This window comes from Hibiscus syriacus, unplaced genomic scaffold, assembly GCF_006381635.1.
Source record: "Hibiscus syriacus cultivar Baekdansim isolate YM2019G1 unplaced genomic scaffold, ASM638163v2 tig00116976_pilon, whole genome shotgun sequence".
In the NCBI taxonomy this organism is placed as follows: domain Eukaryota; kingdom Viridiplantae; phylum Streptophyta; class Magnoliopsida; order Malvales; family Malvaceae; genus Hibiscus; species Hibiscus syriacus.
Genome location: NW_024063500.1, coordinates 1284280 through 1297195, shown reverse-complemented (window position 1 = coordinate 1297195; position 12916 = coordinate 1284280). Strand labels below are relative to the sequence as shown.

At 26.5% G+C, this 12916-nt stretch overlaps 1 protein-coding gene across 1 annotated transcript; it reads right to left on the bottom strand.

Moving 5' to 3' along the window:
- Positions 1–5654: 5654 nt before the first annotated feature.
- LOC120192624 lies at positions 5655–6042 on the bottom strand. Its single transcript, XM_039195374.1, has one exon. It carries the CDS (start codon positions 5901–5903, stop codon positions 5694–5696), a length of 210 nt encoding a protein of 69 aa, XP_039051305.1. The 5' UTR covers positions 5904–6042; the 3' UTR covers positions 5655–5693.
- Between the last annotated feature and the right edge of the window lie 6874 nt (positions 6043–12916).

Here is a 12916-nt window from a genome sequence, read left to right as displayed (position 1 = left end):
TCAACCAATATAGTTTGGTTTCAAGCCCATTAGACGGTGGACCATGGAAATCGGAGGATGAAAAAAATGAAGAGTCCATCATCGATTTGGAGAGATTAAAGCACTTGGTGTAACAGAGGCCTGAATCGCTTTCAGTCAATAAAAAAGGTGCAGGTTATAAAGTTTGGGCTTCATTGGCTGACGAATTCGACGGTCGGCAAGCTCGTCTGTTATGTTTTTAACGATAAGGTACTAAAATGAAACAAAAACTAAACGTTATGTATGGTTTAAAAAAAAAATAAAAAATATGTAGTTTTTCCTGATTTCTTTTTTTTCTCTTTTACTTTTCATTTTAATGTCAGTCTTTTTGGATAAAGTACACAAATGATCTATAGATTATAAGATATTATTTTATTAAGTCTTACGACTATTAAAAGTTATAACATTATCTCTCAACTGCATTGCTTTGTTGAGTCTTTAAATTATTAAATGTTATAAAATGATCACCGACTATTCATATATTTCAAACTAGTCATTTTCTGTTAAAAACTAATAGTCATCTGAGTTGGACGTTAACCCGTTGATCGATATATGATAAAATCATATTTTAATGATGTCTACTCGCACCACCACTACTTTCAAACATTGGCTTGATGGCATAATGTAAACAGAGACTCGATCCACAAAATACAACTTAAATGATTTTGTGATCATATTTTATTACATATCAGTGAACATGTTAACGTCTAGCTCAGATGGTCGTCAAATTTTTAATGAAAAATGACGAGTTTGGAACATATGAATAGTCGAATGATTATTTTGTAACTTTTGATAATCATTTCAACAAAGTAATGTCTCATAGTTGGAGGATTATTTTGCCACTTTTAATTAGTCAAAAGACTCAACAAAACAATACCTTATAGTCGGGGGACTTTTTGTGTACTTTACCCCTTTTTGCTTTAAAATTAATTTCTTGAACCTAATGGTATGGGCTCAGTAGCCGAAATACAGTTTAGAAAGACCCGTTTCTTTCCCTACGTCGGGCCTCACAGATTTTGGTTATCTCTTTCAGATAGCCCATTCATGTGGGTATGTTAATATCATACCTCACAAGGTGAGAAATATTAATTTTACATTAGAAAAAAATGATGTTGTATGTTTTATTAAACATTTTTATTCAAAAAAATTAATAATATTATGATAAAAATATTAAATTAATCCTTTTAATTGTTTGATTTTATGTCAAATACTTCAATAAATAGGGCAAATATGAACCAAATAGGAAAAATAATAATAGAAGAAGCAAAGTTAGAATTTCATCATAATACAAGACCTAAAATAGGTCTTAAGCATGAAAATTATAATCCTAAAATAATAAGTATTTCTTTTATAAACATTTGATGTATTGCTAGTCTATAAATTCATGCACTGCCAATAAATTGGATGATGATATTTTTTGATACTTAAATCTGACTTCAAAATCCAAACAATACTTAAATTTTCATTTTCAGTTAGGTGCATAAATTTGATTTCTTAATTTAATTAGGTACCTAATATATTTTAAACCAGTTTAATATTTAAATTTGAATTCTTAGTTCATATTGATATATGAACTTGACTCTTTGCTCTAAATTAATACTTATGATTATAACGAAAAATTAGTACTCATTATAGATAATTTATTTCAACTATGAAATTAAATTTATGTATCAATTCGAACCATAAAATTAAATTCAAACATCAAATTAAATTAAAAAAAAACTTTAGATATTACATGTATCGTGAAATCTAATTTAAATATTAATATATGGATATATATATATATATATATATTTATTTATACGTATATATTATTTTTCAAATAAAATCATATAATTATAGTCATGTCTTTTCAATTATAATTTAATATTTTTAGACTTTTCAAATTTAATTTTTGTTAAATTTAAAGTCATTCTGAATTCAACAAAATTTCAAACGGATTATTGGGTTGGGGCATGCTCTAAAAAAGGAGAAAAAAACATATTAAGCGATAAGGCTGGTTGAGAGCACAATGTGGGTGGGCACCTTAAATGCAGTAGGAGGGGGATCCAACGGCGAGTTTGCCTTCAATGGGCTACGTAATTGCACTTACTTTTTTGTGCCTAAAGCTGCTGCAGTGACTTTCATTAATCGGGCAATTTCGTCCATTCTGGAAAACTTTATCTCTGCACGAAACTGGACATCTCTCGGTTATATCGTTGTATATGCCACCATTTGTCATCGTCACTCGTCCCCGTAGCTGCCTACTGCCACTGGTAGGACGAAAGGGAAAGCTCAAATTTATTTTGGTCCCTGGTATTTAAACTTAAAATCACTAAACATAATAATAATTTCTTTAACTATCGAAATAATTTAGTTCGTACTTATATATCAATATCTATCCCTCACATATAAATCAAAATCACATTAAACGTGTAAATATAATTATTTCACCTCATTTATTTTGAGATTATTATATTTCTCTAAAAAAATATATCTGATAAGATATGTAAAGCCATTTTAAAAAAACGATGATATTCCTTTCTAATATATAAGATTAATATCTCTCACGCCTTGACATTCTCTCTCACTCAAGCTCATGATACACTCATTACACATCATCCTCATAATTATCTATTTTGTTTAAATCATTTACTAAGACGCTTGATGTAAAATCAACATATATTATATTAATGATAATATTAACATAAGCGGAGACGAATTCAATATTTCATGTTAGGGGGGCGAACTTCTAAAATTTTAAAAGTGATTGATTTTTTTAAAATTTTAGTGGATAAAATAGATTATTAATAAAAAAATATAAAAAAACTGAAATATATGATAATTTGAAATTTAAAACGGAATAGTTGTTTTTAGCTGTCCCTTCAATCCATTCATAAATATAACTAAATTCGATCATATTCATTGTATATTTAAGTTGAACATAAAAACTGTAAATAATAATGGGAAAATATATATGTTGTTTAGGTTTTCATTTATTTCACAATTTCCCACCAAACACTAATGGAAAGGAAAATATGTACATAAGTTAGTATGCATCATTGACACTTTATGAAATGTGTCCCAAATGTCTCAATCTTATAAGCAATTTACCGCACTCAATTTCCCTGTTGTCCTTGGACTACTTTCTCCATTAAATTAACCGTCACCATGTTCCTTTATTTTAATGAAAAGAAAATAGACTTTTATTAAATTTGAGAAAACAACCGCAGAGTGAAAAGGAAAAGTATCCTATTCACACACACATCTATGATCTATCTAGATTTATAGTTGAGATATCTATTTAATTTCAATGTTCATATAAATTTGAAAATATTTAAATTAAAATATTAAATTAAATAATCAATTTCGATAAAAAAAAATAGTCTCGTTTAAAATATAGACCGGTTTTAGACTTTAATATTAGAGGTCTGAATTAGAATCGACTTTATTGATTAAGTTTTAATGTAACATACTATTTGATTTTTATAAAACAAATTTATATTATTATAATATGTACATAAAAAAATTATCAAATTCTTCGTATATAAATGAGTAAAAAGGAGGGCAACCAAAAAAAGGGAAGATTATATAAAAAAATATTAAAATAAAAAAAATATTTTTTTAATAAAAAAGTAATATGGACACACCGAAAATGAGTTTAATTTAACAGTTCATAAATATGTGTGAATTTGGATAATAATGCACATATGCCTTAGTTTGTTAATAAATGTCAAGCCTAGAATTTGGGTGTTGAATTTTAAGTAATATGCAGTCCCATAAAATTGCAGTATTTTTTTAGATATTTTTAATATATTAACAACTCATATACATTCTGAAAATACAGCTGCTAAAATTTGAATTCTTTAGAAAAATTAATATTTTCTTTCATCATTGAAGGCACACTATATATAATTATTAATTTGTTCTTTTATGATTTATAATGATTAATTTTAATATTATTGTAATTTTTTTTATTTATCCATTTAAATACAAATTTCCCGAAAACTAAAACGTCGGTTCCACAAATTTATTAATCAAAAGAAACTTATCTGCCATCAAAGTATTTGATAATTTTTAAATTTAAGTACCAATTAAGTATTTAAGATAAAGTTCAAGGATCAAAATAATCTAAGAAGTAGGAGTCAATTAGATATCTAAGACAATGTTAAGGAGAACAAAATATAAAATAACTCTAGTTAAAAATAAGAGTTACTTACATCATATGTCCTCAAAGTATGACCTTTGTTTTAAATTGGTCCCTACATTTTTAAATGTTCCAATTTCATCCCTAAACTATGACATACATTCTAAATTAGTACTCAAACTTTTGAACATTTTATTTTAATCCCCAAACTATGACATACATTCTAAATTGGTCCCCAAACTTTTTGAACATTCCAATTTCATCCCAAACTATACGTATAAACTAGCACATCCCTTGTTAATAAAACCGTTAGATCAAGTTATATTATTATATGTTTCAAAAAAAAAATTTAGGTTACACCATGGTTGAAACTAATTACATTTTTGGATGAATTTGGGGATGAAATTGGAATATTCAAAATTTTGGGGATCAATTTAGAAAGAGTATCATAGTTTAGGGATGAAATTAGAATGTTTAAAAGTTTAAGGACTAATTTAGAATGAGATTCATAGTTCAAGGATGGAATTAAAATATCTAAAAGTTTAAGGACCGATTTAACATGATGATTATAGTTGGGGGACATATGATGCAATAAACTCTAAATTTTTTTATGTTTATATAAATCAACTTTATATTTAAAGTTAAAAAAATGTTTTAAATTCTATCAAAATTTAGTAATGAGGGTTGGTTTAAGTAGTAGATAGATGGATATTGTTTAAGTTGGTCTCGAGTTCGAGGTATATACGTATATAAAAAATTCTTGTTCGGAGACTCACTCGCCAAAATCAGGTATACAATGCGATTCGATCTGAAATAACCAGGATGAAGGCTTAGAACCGAGAAGGCAACCAACCTTTTTTTATATCAAATTTTTAGAATATATATAACGAAAGCGAATGAAATATTGCATGAACCAAATAACCTCGGTGGTAAAAGAATTATTGTTATTCTTTGGAGTTCCGGCATCGAGCATCTTGAATGCTAATAGTTTGAGTGTTCAATGTCAATGAGTGAGAGTGTTCTTTGAACAAATACTATCTTGAATTTACTTCAGATTAATAAAAAAAACAATAAAATATTTTCTCCTACTTCCATATATTTTAATTGTTCAAGAATTATTTTTAAAATTTTCCATCAAACACATTAAAGATAATGTGTTTTTTTTTTCGTAGAATAAACACACAAAATTCAAACACACTTCTTGAACTGTATTTCTCACTTTCCCATTAACTTGCTACGAACAAATAGAAAATTGTTGTTAATATCTAAAAGGAGTCCTCACACTTTCAAAGCATTCAATGTAGTCACTTTATCAAACTAAACCCAGAAAATCAATGTAGCTTGTGTTTAAAACCATATGTATATTCTGGAGAAACTGGAATCTCAGATCTAAATGTTCTCTCTTTCCTCGTGGAAAAGCTTTAAAGAACAAAACAGAAAGAAAAGGTTCATTTATACAGGGGAGAAAAGCATTTACAATTAGCAAAATCAGAAGTAAATAAATAAACAAATAAAAGAAAGGAGAAGAGCAAAATCTGGATGGAACTAGCTAGCAATACAACACCAAACGCCTGGCACACAAGATGCAGTAATATTTTCTGTTGATATTGAAGCAAACGGGCAAGAAACATAACCTCCATCTGCTCTCGACATCGACGGCCTCCACTTTGCCGCCGCAGTGCGGGCAAAACCCAGGCGCTTGCACCCGTCCCCGTCCCAACTCTCTCTCTTGTTTACCGCACAACAAAACCAAACACATGTTTTTTCTGGGTTAGATTTAGCTTATTTTCTTTGCACTTTGATGGGTATTTTTTCTTTTGATCTGACTGTAGTTGAGACTTCGAGTCGTAATGTTGTTCTTTTACTTTGAAAATTGAAGTTGGAAAACGTGGGTGGAATTTTATATTTCAACATCTATAGAAGTGATTGAAAACGAAGATGCGAGAGGATATTTATAGAGGGGGGATTGTTGGTATATTCCGTTTTATGTCCGCGTTCGAGTTGTGTATTTTATGGTGTTATAATCTTATGTAAAATATTTTATAATAAATTATTTATTTAGTATCTTGCTCATTTTAAATTTTTTATTTTAATCAATCTTTTAATAAAATTATATTTAATATCACGTTTTATTTTTATTTTAATCACTAAATATAAAATAATTAATGAAAAAAAATACTTTAATCTCAAGTCAACCTTTGAAAGCATTTTATTCACTCAAGGGGTTAGTGGAAGTAGTTACTCCATGAAACTTTTAAATCTTCATATAATTTAGGTTTTTTTCTATATTTTCTATTGATAATTATTTTTTCCTCTAAAATTTTATAAATTCACCCATAATATAAAATTATGTATATATCATTATTTTCAATTAATCAAACAAGTCGTCAATCTTATTAGATCATCGATTCTTCGCAACAAATAAAACCGTTGCACACGTAATTGATATCTTGATTTTAAATTCTAATTCTCGATCTATAAAAGAATCTACAACTTCTCAAGAAATATATCTAAAAACTGTCTGATCCTCTAATACTGAATTCCAAGCAATCTTCACAATTCTGACTAATCAATCTACGAGATGCAATTGCATATTTTTCATAAATGGGTAAATTACACCATAAGTCCCCAACTTCAACACTTAGCTCAAAAATCTTATTTGTATCATTATTCATGCTTAATTTATCCTTTAATTAATTCAAATCTTGACCCAATATTCTCAATTAAGCCCATTACTTAGTGTATCGTAGTTCAAGTTAAGATACAAATCTTGACTCCAAATTTAGATCATTGTACTACTTCTTGAGTTAGACAAAGGTCAAACAGTTCAAATATGCATATGCACCATGACTGTAATGAAGATGATTGGATGGTGTATTCTTTCATGGAGGTGAAGACGATGATGAGATGAACAAAGAGAGGATGGTGGCGAGATAAAGTTCAACTTGAAGGTGGTAGCTAGCGTGACATTTTGATGTAATTGGTGAATAAGATTTCTTATTGTTTGGTGTGATATCGTAACAATTATATCTCTGTTGAGAAAGATGACCGAAGAGCATAAAAAGTGTGGGTTATCAAAATGAAATTTAAAATAAATGTTGGATATGATCTTGAAAAATAAACTTTAAATAGCAAAACAAAATAAAAGTAATAATTTAGACATCAAACGTGTAATTTACCATTCTCTTTTTCCAAAAACAAACAGGAAAATAACATTTTTTATATTAGGCGATTTTTTTGTAAATTTAGTAATACAATTTCAAAAATTTGGAATAATTTAAGAATACTTTTTATGATGGAAAACATAATAACTTTTGAGAGAATAATAGATATATTTATTTTTTCTTTACAATTTTATTATATTGAAAATTTTTAAAATATTTTTTAATATTAATTTTTTATATTTGTATTTTTAATTCTACTTAAAATTTGAAATTTTATTGTTCTTTTTATTAAAAGTTTAAAAATTTATTTAACTTTTAAATAAAAAAATTAAAATATTTATAAAAATAAATTTAGTTCTAAATTTAAATTTGATGAAAGATCAATTAAACTCATATGTAACATCATCATTCAGATGTGATTATCACTAACATAATAGACAATTATTTCAATATTATATTAATCAACATAAAAAAAGATTAATACAACTAAATAAGTTTGAGGACAAAATAATATAGTTAAAAGGTATACAAATTTGTTGATTTAAATTTATTCTGAGATAAAATAATTATATATGGAAAGTAAAATTGTTATTATAGTTGGATGAGTTTCTTGACCTATTAATCGAAAACAATTGTTTTTTTTTTAATTCTTAGATGAATATAAAATAATATGTTAAAAGATTCTTGATCATTTTAATAGTGAACACTCGTATTTTGCAAGCTATTCAAATATAATTTAATTAAAAATTCTCAAAGGTCTTTAAGTAAGAATCTCATTAGGTAATATAATTTGCAAACATTGAGACCAATAACATCATTGTTGTCAAATTACTTGAGGCAAGTGGTGGTTGAGATGGATCATGTCGTTTTTAAATAATAAGTATTTTTTTTCAATAGAGAATAAGCTTAATTGATTATAGGTTTAAGGGTCACTTTCCTCCTGTAATAAATTTAATTTATCATTTTCGTTCATATAATATTTCCGTAGCAATTTAACCTTTGAAGTTGTTTAATTGTATCAATGTTTAAAATATTTGCTATTGTTTAGGGTTTTAAGTTAGGATCTAGGTTTAAGGTTTGGGTTTTAGTAGTAAGAGTTTAGTGTTTATGGTTTAGGTTAAGTTAGTGTGTAGGTTATATATTAATGTAACTAAACAACTTTGAAGGCTAAATTGATACAAAAATATCATAGAGATGAAAATGATAAATTTATTCTACTACATGGGCAAAAAATGACCCTTAAGCCTTGACTTGATTATATTAGGCAAGTCGAATCAAGTAAAAGGGACCGATCACGTCCCGCTGCAATAATTCTTGAATATTCATAGAAGCAACAATGAGGATTCACATGTTGTCATTGGTTTTTTCATCGAGTTTCATAAAATAATTTGTAATCATATTTACTTCATCAGGTTAGCTTAAAATCAACAAAGCATGCTCAATCCAATAGATTAGGAATTTTGAAACATTGAAACTCGGATGGGAAGTGGAAATTACCATCCTGAAGAAATCAACGCTATCAACTTGGAGAAGAAAGCATTTGAAGTCATTCTCCAAAGCTAATCTAATAAAATAATTCGGTTTCTTGACGTCATGATAGTTCAATCAGAATTTAATCCAATCTAATCTATGATAATTTTTATTAATAATTCTATTAAATTATATTAATTCTATTAAAAATGTCTTATTTAATATATTTTTTCATTAATACATAGATCAAATCCATCAATTTAATTATAAATAAACTAATTTGAAACAATCAGTATAAAAGGGAGATTAAATTGATAATAAAAAAGATTAATTTAAAACAATAATCTACAATAGAGGAACCTATGGGGGTATTTTCACCAAAGATTAAGACATAATTAGGATCTAAAAAAGGAAAGGTAGAAACTAAGGTGGTGTTTATTTTTGCAGAGGTAAAAAGTTTGTAGTCTGCGGACCATATCTGCAGGCATCTGCAGCAGAAGAGGTGGACCAAAAGTCTGCAGTCTGCAAGAAGAAGACTGTTTGTTTTTTAACGTCTGCAGACTGCTAAAATAAACTGAAATATAAATAAACTGATTTTTTAAACTTAAAAGAGTTTTGCAATACTGAGATTTAAATAATTTTAGTTTTACAATACTGAAATTTAAATAATTTATACAACTACAATAATAATTTTTTTAGAAAAACAAACACCACCTTATTAATTCTATTATAAGTCTCACATAATCACATGTATTATTAGTTTATAAGTTTTATAGAATAAAATTTATAAATGATCATTTAATTATATGATTTTTTAATTATGCAATTATGTAATACTTTTAATTTTTTTAAATATATATTCATAATTTATTTTTATAATTATATGAAATTTTTAGAAAATATTTTTTAATTTATCAAATTATTTTATGATTATTTTTTATTTAATTGCGATTATATTTTAAAATTTTAAAAACATAATTTATAATTTTTTATATTTTATATTTTAAAATCTTAATTATCAAACAATGAAATCATTTTTTATTAAGCAATGTGGTTTAAATACTTACATTTTGTATAAAAAGTTTAAATATAATTTAAAAATGACAAATCCAAAAAATATTATATTTAAACTTAAATCAAAATAATTAAAATAAATATAAAACTTTAATAATATATAAAATAATTTATATGATATAAAATTAAATATCTATAATATAATATTAAAAAATTAATATTTAATTTATTTAAAAATTATTATTAAAATTAATATCTATAATATAATATTAAAAAAGTAATATTTAATTTATTTAAAAAATTAATATTAAAATTAAAATCAAATATAATATAAAATTAAATATAAAACCTCTTTGAAGAGGTTAGAAGACATCTGCATACATAAGATCAAGTTTGTGCCACGTAGACCACGTGCAGACGTTAGAAGAACTTCTATTTTCTAAAAAATAAACGGTCTGCGAAGCCTAATGTCTGCGCGTGATCTGCGCGGCACAGACATAAAAATTTTACATATATTACACAGTAAAAATAAACACCACCTAAGATAACAAGAAGAAGAGAAGAAATACTTTCTTTATTTCACAAAGGATATGTGTTTTACACATTACAAGCACGTGCTTTTATATACGAGGTAATATGGTAAACTGACTTAACCAAATGTGTTTTAGAAAACCCAAGGCAGATACAACTGCCTAACTGACACAAAGCTAATATGGCTAAGCTGACACGTAGTCTAAGACTCTAGAGTACATTCAAATATTTATCATTAGGCGTGCCTCGGAGTCAATAGGCGTAAACTCATGCGGTTAGACTCATGTCCTGCGTTTCGTTCACGGAATATAAGATTACTAACGAGAATAAGATTATCGGTTAGAATAAGATTACTGAAAATATTGTATTTTATGTTTGGTTCGTTTAGCAGGAATGTAAGATTACACTATTTGATTAAAGGAATAAAAGATTATTAGAATATATATTTTATCATATTGTCCTTATTATATATTTATTTTTTAACAAGTTGAATTCTACTATAATTCTACTATAATTAATTTATATATTTTCCTTAAAAAAATTAAATTTATAAAATGTATATAATTATTTTTACAAAATTGAAAATATAAATGGTTTAATGAAAGGGTAAAATTTTATTTTAACACATGAACTTCATATAAAATTCTAATTATAGTTTTTTTTGTAAATCTAAAATATTTTAAGCATAAATTTGTAATTTAACATTCGTATAATTTTTTTATTCAACGACAGAAGAATAATATTTTTGGAAAAAACAATTCAAGGGCATTTTAGTCCAAAACGCAGGGAATATAACAATACCTAAGGGAATGTGAGTAATCACATTCCCGGTAATATACCTCCAAAATACCACTGTTGGTAATAACTTATTACCGGGGGTTGGAAATGTTTGCCAACCAAACGGGGGAATGACATTCCATTCCCCCGATAATGTGAGATGACTTGAACCAAACACGCCCTTAATGTGAGATGACTTGAACCAAACACGCCCTTAATGTGTTCTTGAATCGTTGAGATGAGATTCAAACTCATGGATTCCATCTTTATTATTAGGGTGTGTTTGGTTCATGGATTGTAGCATTACCTCTAGGAATAAGATTACCGAAATATAACATTTTCTACTACATTACTGGGAATGTTGCATTGTTATGTTTGATTTGTTTAGCAGAAATGTAATATTATAATGTTTGGTTAAATGAATAAAAGATTATTGGAATGTATATTTTACCAAATTGTTATTATTATATATTTGTTTCTTAACAAGTTGAATTCTAAATATTCAAATGAAAATATTTGTATAAAAAATCATAGAAAATATATAATTTTACTATTTTTAATTTATATATTTTATTTATAAAATTTAAATTCATAAAATTTATATAATTTTTTTACAAAATTTAAAAGATAAATAGGTTTAATGAAAGGGTCTAATTTTATTTTAACCCCTAAACTTCATATAAAATTCTAATCGTGGATTTTTTTGTAAGTCTAAAACAGTTTAAGGATAAATTTGCAATTTAACCTTCATAGAAAATATTTTTATTCAACGACAGAATAAGGATATTTTTGAGAAAAAATGTTTTAAGAGCATTTTGGTCTAAAATCATGAGAAATGATAAATACCTAAGTAATTGGAGGGAATGATATTCCCGCTAAAACATCCCCCAAATTAGATTCAAACTCTTGGATTCCATCTTTATCATTAAAGTCATCATAGATTTCTCCTTCGGCGTGAAAGGTATGAGAGGCATAAATTCTTGGACTCACTAGTCATCTACTCTTTTTATATTAATCTAGAATATTCTCAATATATATCTCCTAAATGATAATTATATATTTACATAGAAGATGATTTCGATTTCAACAACAATATTCGATCAACCTTAATTTCAACTACTTAATCTTTTAGTCCCTAAATTTAATATGATCATGTCAAAATGCATTAAATACCTCATAAGCTATCATATAACATGCTTAAAACAAAGTATAACATGTCTCCTATCTACGTATATAACACATATATCCACCATGTCTCACAATATACCATCATTAATATGTTTTTGTCCCTTTTTTTGAAACTCCATTCTCTGTATTGTTTCATTCATGTTAATAATTTTGGACATGCAACATTACTAAAAACTCTAAAAAATTTTATGGTAATTTTTACAGTTACGTCAATAACAAATTCAAATGATAGTATACTTGTTTTTGGCTTTTTTTTTACTATGGAACTCCTCGTTCTCCCTCAGTGCTTTTTTCTAGATCCTCCCTCAACTTGCGACTTTCGTCATTTAACACCTTTTGGACAAACTTAGAATGTATTTCGGCCTTTTATGTGTCACTCGCTCTTATTTCAATTGTCGTTTGTGCCTCGTGTTGACTTCTTCATTTTTAATCAAACTTATAGAAATATCACTATTCATTAATTCATGCTTATAGTTTCATGAATAAACTATACACACTGACAAAAATTTATAAAATTGAGATGAAAAAATAGATAAAATACACATCGTCAAATTAACAAATATCATCTTAGTAATTTACCTAATCTGATCTTCATGTGATTTTTCCACCAACTCCTTAAGCTCAATCA